The sequence below is a fragment of the Urocampus carinirostris genome, chromosome 5, assembly GCF_059441175.1.
Source record: "Urocampus carinirostris isolate Australia breed hairy pipefish chromosome 5, RoL_Ucar_1.0, whole genome shotgun sequence".
Classification (NCBI taxonomy): Eukaryota; Metazoa; Chordata; class Actinopteri; order Syngnathiformes; family Syngnathidae; genus Urocampus; species Urocampus carinirostris.
The window spans coordinates 27,397,423-27,411,503 of NC_142353.1; the positions used below are offsets into that span (position 1 = coordinate 27,397,423).

Genomic DNA, 14,081 nt, shown 5'->3' on the forward strand with positions numbered 1-14,081 from the left:
CCAGTGACGCCTCACTTAATTGCCTGGTAGAGACACTTTACTGATACTCTAGCGAACGACACACCTGTGCCTCGAACACATCTCGGCAAAAAAAAAAAAAAAAAAAAAAAAACATACGGCGGGTGAAATGCGGCCGGGGAGCTTTCCGGAATCTCATTAGCCGAGCGGGTAGTCATTAACAGAATGACCTTTGGAAATAATTACCAGCTTCCCTCCCGCCCCTCTCCTCGCCTCATCCATCTCTAGGCGAGGCGAGGAGGGGAAACGAGAAAGCCGCCCTCTCCCCCGCCGCTGTCCGAGATTACCAGGTGAGCCTGGCGTTGGGATTAGATTAAGCTGGAGGGATGGGATTGGCTGGCGGCCTCGTTTCTGACAGGTACCCAGAGGTCAGATTAGCGGCGTGTGCCGTGACATGTGATGCTTTTTGCCAGGTCAGCAAAATGTAGGAACAAAAACAAGTAGAATTTTCTGATAACTGCATTCACTAGAAACAATAATTGTGATGTTATGTTTATTTGTATAGTCCTTTATCACAAGGTGTCTCAAAGACCATAAGGGAAACATTTATTGCAAACTACAGACTCCATCCTCTGATCTAAACCTACATGAGGGAAAGGAAGAACTCAACATGATGTAAATGAAGAAACGTTGAGAAGGGGCCGCAGATGAGGTAATCCCCTTTCCACGTATTGTGAAAGTATTTAATTTTGAACATCGTCTAGAGCAGATCACAATACACTATTGATGCACAAAGGGTTCGGTCCAGTATACATATAGGACACAATTTTGACTATAGTTTACAATCACTGTGTCAAACCAATAGACCCTGTTTTGGCTATAAATCGCTAAATGATCCTTTATAAGGAGGCTCATTAAACAATATATGTTCATTACTCAAAAATGTTATGAAGAAAAGCCACAGAACAAACTTTAACCTAAAACAAACGTTTTACCCAGAAACTCTAGCAAAGCACCTAGACCAATTTTATTGGGTGAGCAGTAGTAATGGGAAAAGCTATACACAGGGCACACACCCTCTTTCTCCTTTGCCCAGTTCCGCCTGCGCTGAATTGAAAAAAAAAAAAAAAAGTAACAATCAAGATATTATTATTCAGATTTTATTGAATCGAATTGTCATTGATATCAACGTTGTGAAATATTGAGTGCAACACGATTGGACATGGCCCTCCGGGGTAAACATGTAATAAAGACTTAAAAAAAAAGATAAGAGACTATCAGGATAAAAGGCAGAAAACATATTTACAACGGAGAGGAATGGGCGCCTCCAGCCTGCACCTGCCCAAAACACACCAAAGGGAATGGGGCCCCTACAACCCTAGTGGTAAAGGGATCTAACCACCCCACCACTCACCACTTGTAAACTGGCCTAAATGATAAGAACAGTGGAATGTTCATGAATGAAAAAGAATAGTGCATCGTGAAAATAGTGCAATTAAAAGAAGTGCAATAACATTTAGCCGCAACAAAAAAAGAGAAAAAGGAAAACAGGTTTCTAGATATGTTTTTAGTTTTGTGCACTCATTTCGAAAGGTGATGCCCCTGGGAAAGACGGTGTACATTAAAACAATAGTAATAGATTTCATTAGAATTGCCGTTCATGCTGTTCAACTAATAGTATAAGGATAACAATTAAAATGGATTAATAGAATGGCTAGGAATGAGTAGCATAAGAGAATTCAAACAATTTGTAATTAATATTTTAAACTAATTTCAATTAAGTGAGATAATTGGCTAGGGATGTGCGGTTTAAGACAGGTCAAAATAATATTAATTATAATAATAGTATAATTTTATCAGAATTACCGTCCGTGCTGAACAAAAAAACATTGTAAAGAAAACAGCAAATTCACACAATTTAATTTTATTTTTAAATCACTGATTTATTGGCTAAGGATATGCGGTGTCAGACAAATCAGCAATAATAATTAATAGAAAATAAACATATATTTAAAAAAAATATTCAATGAAATATTGGACAGGAATATGTGGGGTAAGACAATCTAAAACAGTACTCCATTTTTTTAAGTGAGTTTCGTTCTATTAAATATAGGCTAGGGACGTGTTGCGTATGACAAATGAAATTGTCTCTGCCCTCCTCTACGTCCACCTGCTACTCCACTTGACCACCTCAAATCACATCACACGCATGGTGAATTATAAAATGTCATTTTTCCTTCACATGTATCCATCCATCCATCCATGCATTTTCTGCTCTCCTCATTTGGGTCTCAAGGGTGCTAGTGCCCATCCCAGCCATCTTTGGGCAGTGGGCAGGGGACACCCTGAACTGGTTGCCAGTCAATCACAGGGCAGACACAGACAGACTACTCAACATCCACACCTAGGGACAATGTGATCAATTAACCTAACATGCATGTTTTTGGAATGTGGGAGGAAACCAGAGGCCTGGGGAGAACATGCAACCTCCACACGGGGAGGTGCGGAAGCTGGAATTGAACCCTGTACTTTGGCACCGTGGGGCTGCCGTCGTGCTGCCCTTTGCATGTATGTTTATTTATAATGTTTTTTAATCATGTACACATATATTACACGTAAGTGGTACTTACTATGTTTTATTTTGTTACTTCAATTTTTTTTAATTTGGGGTGGTGGGGGTTCAGAGCTAATTAGCATAGCTTTCTATCCCACGCTATATGGCGATGTCACTTTGTGATCACACCTCAAATGTATTGTCGTATCCTTAACTGTAATTAGTAAAAAATTATCTTCTGAAAATTAAAATAAGAAGGTGCTCTTTGCATTGTGCTTAGTATTAACTTTTATATACTGGACTGTCTAAGAAAATTAGAATATTGTGATAAAGTTCTTTATTTTCTATAATGCAATTAAAAAAACAAAAATGTCATACATTCTGGATTCATTACACATCAACTGAACTATTTTAAGCCTTTTATTATTTGAATATTGCTGAATTTGGCTTACAGCTTAAGAAAACTCAAAAATCCTATCTCAAAATATTAGAATATCATGAAAAAGTATACAAGTAGGCTATTCAACTAATCACCTGAATCATCTAATTAACTCGAAACACCTTGCGAGGGTTTCCTGAGCCTTAAAAACACTCAGCTTGGTTCAGTAAACTAAATCACAAGTATGGGGAAGACTGCTGATCTGACTGCTGTCCAGAGGACCATCATTGATACCCTCCATCAGGAGGGTAAGACACAAAAAGAAATTTCTCAAAGAGCAGGCTGTTCACAGAGTGCAGTTTCAAAGCATATCCACAAAAAGTCTGTTGGAAGGGAAAAATGTGGCCGGAAACGCTGCACAACCAAGAGAGATGACCGCAGCCTTAACAAAATTGTGAAGAAGAGCCGCTTCCAGAATTTGGGGGAGCTTCAAAGACAGTGGGCTGAAGCTGGAGTCCAGGTATCAAAAGCCACAGTTCACAGACGTGTCCGGGAAATGGGCTACAATAGCCGTATTCCCATGGTCAAGCCACTTCTGAACTCAAGACAACGGAAGAAGCGTCTGACTTGGGCTATGGAGAAGCACTGGACAGTTGCAGAGTGGTCCAAAGTCCTCTTTTCAGACGAAAGCAAGTTTTGCATTTCATTTGGAAGTCAAGGCGCCAGAGTCTGGAGAAAGGCTGGAGAGGAGCAAAATCCAAGTTGCTTGAAATCCAGTGTGAAGTTCCCACAGTCAGCAATGATTTGGGGAGCCATGTCAGCTGCTGGTGTTGGTCCACTGTGTTTCATCAAGTCCAGAGTAAATGCAACTGTGTACCAAGAGATTTTAGAGCACTACATGCTTCCATCTGCTGAAAAGCTCTATGGAGATGAGGATTTCATTTTCCAGCATGATCTGGCACCTGCCCACAGTGCCAAAACCACCAGTAACTGGTGCACTGACCATGGCATCACTGTCCTTGATTGGCCTGCTAATTCCCCTGACCTGAACCCCATCGAGAATTTGTGGGGTATAGTTAAGAAGAAGATGAAGGACACCAGACCTACAAATGCAAATGAGCTGAAGGCCGCTATCGAAGCATCCTGGGCATCAATAACACCTCAGCAATGCCACAGGCTGATTGCCTCCATGCCACGCCGGATTGATGCAGTAATCCGTGCAAAAGGATTCCCAACCAAGTACTGAGTGCATCAATGGACATTTTCAAATGTTTGATTTAGTTTTGCTGTTATAAAATTATTTTTTTACTTGGTCTGAGGAAGTATTCTAATATTTTGAGATAGGATTTTTGAGTTTTTTTCAGCTGTAAGCCAAAATCAGCAATATTCAAATAATAAAAGGCTTGAAATAGTTCAGTTGATGTGTAATGAATCCAGAATGTATGACATTTTTGTTTTTTTAATTGCATTACAGAAAATAAAGAACTTTATCACAATATTCTAATTTTCTGAGACAGTCCAGTATATATTTTTTATGTGGATCACAAGCATGCATTTGACCCAAACATGATGTTAACCTCCCGGCCAATCATCTCAGGAATTAAAATGTAGCACGTTGAATGGATTAAAAAGAAAAAAAAAGAAGAAAAACCCCCCCCCCAGCTTCTTGTAAACACCGAGTAGCTGCACAGGCTTGCCTAACGCCCTCAGTGGCCCTCTCCCAACAACGCTAATTATCCAGCAAAGACATGCTAATTACATAGCGTTTTATTGCTAATGTAACGGCCCTGGATGCCGACCGCCCACGTTCCCTAACTCTGCCTCGCCTCCCTCCCACGACACCTTCGGGCGCATCACAAGGAAAAGGAAAAGAGGCAAGTGGGGAGGGGGGGGGCGACCCATATTGGCCTACCTCCCCCGCCCTATCGACTCTTGGCGCCGTGCTACGTCCGCATGACCGTGTCAACCCCATCGTGTTAGCACGTCGAGGTCTTGTAACATTGATTCGGAGAAAAAAAACATTAAAGGAGGGCGTGTTAATCATGCCCCGCCCTCACACTTAAACATCCTTCCTGACATTTCTGTCGGTATACTAGCATTCGTCGGCTCGATAATGGAGACGGAATTTCGAAAACAAACACTGAACTGGACAGAAATCGGCCAAATTTACCTCTCTTCCTACCAAGTCCTCACTGATAGAATTTGAAAATAGGGGTTTTCTACGGGATCAGTCCCTCAAATCAAGCAAGTTTGTCGGGCTCGGGATGGTTCGGACTTTAACAACCGTGGGCCGGGTTGCATCAGGTCAAACTAGTTTTTTTAGGACCGAACTGACCTCTTATTACATCCATATAAAAAGCTTCACTTTGGGTTCAATATCTTTGTAATTATCGGATATACAATAACTACAAAATATTTCATTTAATATTTTTATGATCAATCTCTCCTCATATAGGGGTTGGGAGTAGTATGTAGCTTATATTTTCAGTTGCAGGAACTTCTTCCCATTTTACCGCTGGGAAACCGTACCTTATATATATATATTTTTTTGCATGGCCCATAATTTATGTCCGTAATTTATATGTAATCTTTGCACTAATACACATTTCAGAGTGTCCTGTTTAGTTATAGCATTTACCTATTCTCCTGGGCACAAACCATAAGAGGCGATAACACGTTTTAGGCCATACAAACTAATTCCAGCTGCCGTTAATCACGAGGGAAGAAGAAATAAAATGCCAAAGCGAAGTAACCAGGGAGCAGTTTCGGCATCATTTTTAAGCAGACTTTTTGCTAAACATGGCAACAATTTCAAACATTTACAAGCACTTAACCCACAGGCAAATTTGAATCCTTAAAATGACAACGATAAAGCATGTTCAAGAATTTTAAGCACCTGAACGAACCCTGACTGATGCAAACCACTCCTTATATTTTGAAAATTGCTATCAATTAAGAAAAATGCATACAAACAATACCAATTTTAAATGGTGAGCATTACAAAAAAGAACAACATAAGCTCCCGTCCGTTTTACTGATCAATGTCAGCCCATATGCTACCTAACGTACCAGCAAGAGCACCAAAATTGACAGCATTGCGTAGCCACCCTTGCAAATAACAACAAGAGCAAACCCTTGTCAGGTTTCCATCAACGTCTCGAAAAACGATATCGTCTGAACAATAGCATGCCATCCCTCTCCGGCGGCAGACGGCGTTTGATTGGAAGCGCTAAAAAGGTTGTTAGGGAGGGGCAGATTGCCATCTGGAGAAGCGGGAACACTCTCGAAGGACCCGCTTACCCGTGTTTGGGCAAGGCGCCCAATAACACCAAAACCGAGAGATAAAAACACGTCCCACGCTGCGGGCGCCATTATTAGCCCGGCCAAAGCGCGTGTGGGCCTCCGCTATCCGATCATTACGGCTTATTGGGTTCTAGAACATCTCGTCTTTTAAAATTCCGGAATGCGCTACGTCACTTCTCATCAGGTAGAACAAATAAACTTTGGGGTGAACGACAACAAGTTAACGTCAACAACTTAAAGACTGTATAAGGCGCTAGCGTCGTTTGTTTTTCTACCCACTTGCTAGCCTGCCGAACTGATGAGGATGTTACAAGTGATGTGCGACCACTGTTTTATTATTATCCCAAAAGTATTACGATAAAAATCAGTAAAATGAGAAAAAAAATAAACCATTTAAATATAAACTAGCAACAATATGAAATAAACATAATTACAATCTCATCTCATCTCATTAGCTGCACCGCTTTTCCTAAGTAGGGTCGCGGGGGTGTTGGAGCCCATCCCAGCAATCATCGGGCAGTGGGCAGGGGACACCCTGAACCGGTTGCCAGCCAATCGCAGGGCACACGGGGACAGACAACTCACTCGCTCATTCACACCTAGGGACAATTTGGACTGGCCAATTCACCTGAAATGCATGTTTTTGGAATGTGGGAGGAAACCGGAGTGCCTGGAGGAAACCTAGCAAGCACGGGGAGAACATACAAACTCCGCACAGGAAGTCTGGAGCTGGATTTGAACCCACGCAGGAGGTTCCATGACTTAAACTGTGCCGGACATGCGTTAACCACTGCGCCCCCAAAACAAGACTCAAAAAATAAAATCCAAACCCCTGAACAAAACAAAAATCCCCCTCCCAAATCAAAACCCTCAAAACAAAGTCTCCCACAAAGAAAAACAAAACAAAACAAACAAAAAACTAAACTAAACCAAACAAAATAAAAAACCCAAAAGCAGAACAAATTAAAACCAAACTCCAAACAAAAATGAAACAACCCTTTTAAAAAAGAACAAATAAAACAGCACAAACAATTAAACCAAACAAAAACAAAACAATACATTTTAAATATACAGTGTGTCATTTTATTTATTGGGCTGGTTATCACAGAAACATCCAAAAATGTTGACTATTGATTTCCAACGCAAAGACAAACCAACTATTAACAAGCTTTAAATGAAAGCTAATGGATTAATTTTAACAATAACCTTTACCCTAACCCTGACTAGAGGAATCAGATAATACTCATTCTAATCTCTAAAAAACAGAAATTATTCTGATGATTGGTTACTCGTTGATTAATCATTTATCCCATCTTTATTCACTAGTACATGGCAACAAACCGTTTTATTACTTTGTGTAGCGATTTTAAATATTGGTGCCCCCTGGAGGCCTGGAGTTTATTTGTTGCTCTATTATGTAACTCTCGAAGCCTTTATCCCCCAGGGTCGTAGGGGCACCACTTCCTGTGGTGCATCTTGGGAGAGTACAGCCTTGCGGCGCAAATACCTCTCCAGGCCATATTATTATGAAACTACTCTTTTTAAAAAGAGGAGAAACAGAACATCACATTGTTTTTTTTCATTTTGGTGATGAGTGTGAAGACAAACCGAAAAATAACGAGTTGGAGCATCTGGCAATGTAATTCTGGATCTGCTCACCTCCACGATGTCGGAGTTGGTCCTGCTCTCGTGGGGCTCGTTGTATTCGGTGTATTTGAGCAGGACCTTGTCCATGTCGGTGCTTGCATACTGGAACAGTTTGTTGGTGCTGTTGAAGATGATGAGGGCGATCTCGCAGTCGCACAGCACGCTCAATTCATACGCTTTCTTCATCAGGCCGAACTTTCGTTTTGTGAACGTCACCTGGGGGGGACACACAAGGTCAGATTAAAGAATATATGAGAGAAATGTCAATACAAAAAGACCAGATAACGTGAGGCCACGTTTACATTTAAACAGCCATTACTAATTGTGATAAATATTCAAAGCGTTTCTGTTTCTGTTTAGAATATAATTTGATTTTCCATCGAAATAGTAGCACAACTTGGTTGTATCTCCTGTCTACCTCTTTGTTGTGTGTGTGTGGCACTGGCAAGCTTGACCATAACTAGTCACATGTCCCAAGATACTAAGCATTTTTGTCCCTCATTAGATTATATTGATTTCTTTTGAGGAAGTAGCAACTCTTGGTCGTGTGTCCTCTCTACCTCTCCGTAATATTTACGAGGCACTGAAGAACTTGGCCATAATCAGTCACACGGCCCAAAATCTTTACCATTTATCTTCGTCATTAGAAGATATTTTGATATTTTATAGAAGCAGGAGCAAAGCTTGTTTGTGTCTCCTCTCTCCCTCTTCACATTGTACATGAGGCACTGGAGCACTTCACCCTAAATAGTTGCTTGATACAACGTTATAATATTCCACCAGCTGACACTACTTGTGAAAAACATTCATTGGTTTTATGTAACTCATTAGGATATACAGTATATCTATTTTTTATAAAAATAGTTGCAGAACTTGGTCGTGACTCCTCTCTAGCTCTATGTAATGTGCATGACACATCAAAGAGCTCAGCTATAATCAGTTGCATGGCCCAAGATTCTAAGCATTTATGTTTCTCATTAGAAAATATTTTTATCTTCTGAAGAATTGGTTGCACAACTTGGTTGTGTCTTCTTTCTACCTTTTCGTAATGTGTGCAAATAACTGGAGAGCTGAGCCATGATAAGTTGCAGGTTCCAAGATTTTATGCTCCTCATTAGAATGTTTATATTTTTTTATAGTGAAAGTAGCACAACTTGGTCGTGTCTCTCCTTTACCTCTTCATAATGTGCGAGAAGCACTGGAGAGATCGGCCATAATAAGTTGCTTGGCCCAAGATTATGTCAATTTATTTTCCTCATTAGAATTGTTTTTTTTTAAAGAAACAGAAGCACAACTTGATCGAGTTTCCTCTCTACTTCTTCTCAATGTGTGCAAGTTACTGGAGAGCTCAGCCATAATCAGTAACATGGCACAACATATTAAGCATTTTTCTTCCACGTTAGAACATATTTTGATTTTCCATAGTATTGTTCGAGACACTCTGTTGTGTCTCCTTGGTATCGGCATCCAGAAGCAGGATTTTATCTGCAATTGGTATTGATAGTAAAAAAACAGCAATAACACTTCCTTAATCTTAATAGCAAACATTTTCAAAGATTGATCCAAATTGAAAGTAGATTCAAGGAAAAAAAGTAATTTTAGTTTGTCCCCAACTGACGCAGTCCGATACAGAAAAAAAATCTGCTTTTAAGGAACTGAAAATACTCTACTTAAAAAAAAAAAAAAACGGTCGAGAAGATCCGTTGATGTTTGCGTATCAAAGAACGCGTGAGACCGATGACAGATTTGAAATGTCCCTTAGAAAGGCTATTAAAAGAAAGTTAACGACAACAAATGTCTGTGTTGCCCGAGTAGCTAGCCGTTAAATAAAAATAGATCCCACTCATCCTGAATAATCGAAAAAAGAAAGTGGAAAAGTATTCTTGGACGGGTTTTTCTTGGTTTGAGGTGTTTTTCCCAGGAAAATTCAAAATGGTCTCCCTTTATTTAATATTTAACCATTACTTGTGTATTTCTTACATAATTTGGGGTATACATATATATATATATATATATATATATATATATATATATATATATATATATATATATATATATACATTAGATACACACACACATACATATAAAGTTAGAATTATAACAGGATTTAAAAACGCACATATTTATATTTAATTATTCGAAAATATATAACATAGTAAAAAACATATATAACCTAAAAAAGTACATTTCCAGCAATTAAACGTGTTTTTTTCTGAAGAAATGAGCAACTTTTGGTGCACACAACAGCAACGAGTAGTAGTGGTATATATGCAAAGTACATATTTAAACAATTAAGAAAACAAGGATAGTAAAACTGATTCAACATACATTTTCTTTTGAGTATTTAAAACATGTATAAAACATTTTTTGTATGTAAATAAAATGCTGTTTTGTGATTGGTTTGCGTCACAGCATCATGAAAAGGCTGTCTTTTAATTTGCTTAACTACCTACTACAATTCCTTTCTCTTTCACTATTCAGTTCTGAATCTTGTGAGCTCCGTAAAGACTTAGCAAAATAATGTGACAGCATTGTATTTTTTGTCCTGTTTTATATTGCTTTGGGTCCCAAAGCTTGAAGTGATGTTAAAGGGAGAAGCAATAATGTGATAACCCTTGGAATGAAGCTTTCACTTTTCAGGAATGTTGAAGAGGGCACACAAAATGCTACCCTCGCTCACATGTATATTTTTTCATTTAATCATATGCATGTATATCCAATTTAGGCTCAGAAAATGCTAAATCATTTTTTTAAATGTACACAGTATTTTAGGTTCCTTGTTAAGGCAACCCCTATAAACACCAACAAAATGGATACGCATCTGATTTATGTGTGGTCTGCTTTTGATGGGTTTCTAACGCCGTCTGGCGGCCAAACTGAGGACTGCAACTACAGACCACTTTCCACTCCAAGCAGCCAAATCCAACCTTTTATGGGCCTGGCATTGGTGGGCCATTTTGCTTATCACACAAGTATTACCTACTATATATTATCTATATAAATGTTCTGCTGATGTGGTACGATGTTATTAAGTTTAAACCTGAGTAGACACCCAAAATGGGGCGAGAAGACATCAATGGATTTCGAACTTGCAAGGAGAACCGGGAGAAAGGCTCTCAAATAAAAAAATATCCAGTCTTTCTTAAAGCCTTCCTCTGAGCCCCCTCTTTTTATGAAATCTTCAAAAAAACAGATGAGCCCTAAAAGGTGTGGTCATCAAAGAACAGCCACATGATTTGCCCATAGGGACAATGATATAATCGTGAAAACAACAAACAACAGTAAGATCAAATAAGGAAGGGCATCTAATGAAATCTTTTTTGCAGTCATCTAATAGTAACAAACTTATCAACAGTGTAGTTTTTTTTTTCCTTTGTCCGTTCTCTTTTGACACTTCATACATAGAATACTGAATAAAAACTCTTACGACTCCTTTGAATAAAACAAAGACGAGCAAAATCTTTTAAGAGGCAAAGGATCACGCTGCCCTTCACACTCGGAACGCCGAAAGAGGAGCCGGGAAAGTCGAGATATTGATGGATAGTTTTGTATTTCATGCCGAAGCCTCTCCCAGGATGCAACCAGGAAACAGGATCCATCGCTCACCTCCGATATTCCTTCCTCCACTCGCTAACCTTGCATCCATCCTTCCCATCCTTTCGCCCGATTGCTTTATTTTCCATTCGCCGGCAAGAAAAAAGAAACACTCCCACGGCTAACAAATACCACACTGACATTTAAGCAATCGCACTTAAATATAAAACAAATACAAACAGTGACAGGAAGATGAAGTGGCGCCCCCGTGAGGTCAGAAATGGCAAGGCGGTAACCATATGTGGGAGCGTTGTCTTCCGATAAAATAAGAAGAAACTATCGTTAAATATATATAATAGATACTGTATATATGCTAATTTGAAGGAATATTTCTTTATCAATATTGGAAAAAAGATTTACATGAAAACAATGTACACATCTGCTCGAAGATATATTTTTGCTTATTATGAAATAAATGCTCTCAGTGAATTTGAGAAACTAGTAAAATTATTTTTGAAATAAGAAGAAATACACCTGAAATATGCAAACCTTTCTGCCAATAGGGATACGTTTTAATTTCGTGTTCATGCAATTAACAATTAGGAAGAGAAATACACTGTTTCGGTAACAAATGGGCCAGCATTATATACAAATAATATCCTCATGTCATTCAGTGGTATAAAACGAACTAAACACAAATCAAGTCTGATCATTTCTTACAGTATCATATAAGCTTTAATTTTAAACGAAAAGTAGTATCAAACATCTTTTATTATTTTTGTCCCCAAAATGTGACTGAAATCACATTGATATTTATATTGACTGGTAAAAAGTTTTTACTTTTGTTTTTTGTTAACATTTTTTTAAACTCTTGCTCTGAATTAGATAAGAAAAATACACTGTTTTGGTAACAAAAACTCCAGCATGATACACCAATGTCATCCAGTGTCAGAAAATAAACTCAACAATAATGTTTTAGACTCATTGAATTTGTTAAATATATAATTTTAGCTTTTATTTGGAAACAAAGTAGTATGTAAATCGCATGTTTGTATTATTTCATCCAATAAATATGATTGAAATAGCATTGATATTGGACTGCTTTTGGAAAGAAATACACTGTTCCGTTCATAGTAGACTAATGTCATCAAGTGGCAAAATATGAACTCAACACAAATTAACTTCTAGATTCATTAAAACAGTTGGCTATATATTTCTACATTTAATTACTAAACAAAAAGTAGTGTCAAATATTTCTAGTTTGTATTATTTCATCCCAAAAAATGTGATTGAAATAGCATCAAGATTTGAATTGCCTGGTGAAAAGTATTTTTTGTTCTCAAACCTATATTCTAAAAAAACTGCATTAGTTACAACTACATTGTGGCAAATATACATTCGTGAGTCAACCCGAAATATTGTTTTTACAAATAAAAGCAATGCTCTGGAGTTAAGGTGTCTGATCTCAAGTATTGTTTTACAAATCAATAATTCCAAAATCAATTGTAAAAGTAAAAAACATTTAAGATAAAGAGTGATCTTTTTAATACAACAATTTGTAAAAAGACAAAAGAAAATGAATTCTGTGTATAGTCCAGTGATTCACGCAACTTCAATTTTATGTACAATTTTGTGAGAAATTGGCACATCATGGGAAAAATAAATGTATGGTAATAAGCTGATGCCTTCCAAAACCCTGACTAGATTTTTGAACGACACTTACCCATTTTGTGTATGAGGCCACCTAGAGGTACACAAAAAATCAAAACAATCTCACTCCGTTTATTCATTATTCTCCGATAATCAGTTGTATAGTCTTTTTTTGTTGACTTTTTTTAAATAAGGTTTTTCTTTCCCCCAAAACGTCTTTCCTCACCATGGGTGAGGAAACTGGGCGGGATTACGTAAATCCCAAACTGACCGAACAATAACACCTCGCTGAGTTTCACACGGCACCCACACGGCTCAAAGTGACACATATATTATAACATACATCCACGCAAAGACGCCTCTTTGTACACGCCTGCTCCAACGGCTGCCCTTGCACATGGACCTCATGTGGGATGCGCTAATTGGAGCCCCGGCTACACTTCTAGACTTGATGCTGCCCGGGCCGAGTTTGCCGAGGTTTGCGGAAGGCTATCCTGAGTCTTTTGGCCGATCTGATTTTTTTCAGTTCAAAAATGTACCTTTGTCGTATTAAAAACACAAAAACAAAAAAAAAACGTGATTGGTGCATCTGCCTTACATTTCGAGAACACTGAGTTAAAACTTTAAATATGATGTAACTCAAGAGTTCCAGCAGATTTAAAGCTTCGCCTGAAGCAATGTCTATCCAGACGCTCCCCTACTTACGACCATTCAACTTACGAAAAACGGAAGATAAGAAAATTTTCGGAATGTTGAAAAATATCCGGACATTGCCGTAAGTTAGATTTTGTATTGTGTGCACCTTTTTCCGAGTAGAGGACAGTACTGTAATGCTTCTTTCCGCCACTACCGGCATGTGGCGATGTGAGAGGTCACCCAGCATCCACCCAGAAGAAAACAAATCTGCTTCCTAGTTCATGTGTAAACATTCTATACTGTCTATACTATGTCTATACTAGCTCCAGCGCACTAAGAACTTCGACATTTTTATTTGTTACTATCTCGTTATCTATTCAATACGGTTCGTGTAAAGTGTAAAGAAGACGCGAGCCGTTT

The 14,081-nt window shown here is 38.5% G+C and overlaps 1 protein-coding gene across 8 annotated transcripts in view; it reads right to left on the reverse strand.

Annotated features, from left to right (window-relative positions):
• The window catches only part of mef2cb (myocyte enhancer factor 2cb), a 129,922-nt gene that overhangs the window by 43,576 nt on the left and 72,265 nt on the right, over window positions 1-14,081 (reverse strand). For all 8 annotated transcript variants that reach the window (XM_088336369.1, XM_088336374.1, XM_088336372.1 and 5 more), the window contains one exon: window positions 7,854-8,057. In XM_088336369.1, the coding sequence (XP_088192495.1) occupies window positions 7,854-8,057 (204 nt within the window). The remainder of the gene's footprint in view (window positions 1-7,853; window positions 8,058-14,081) is intronic.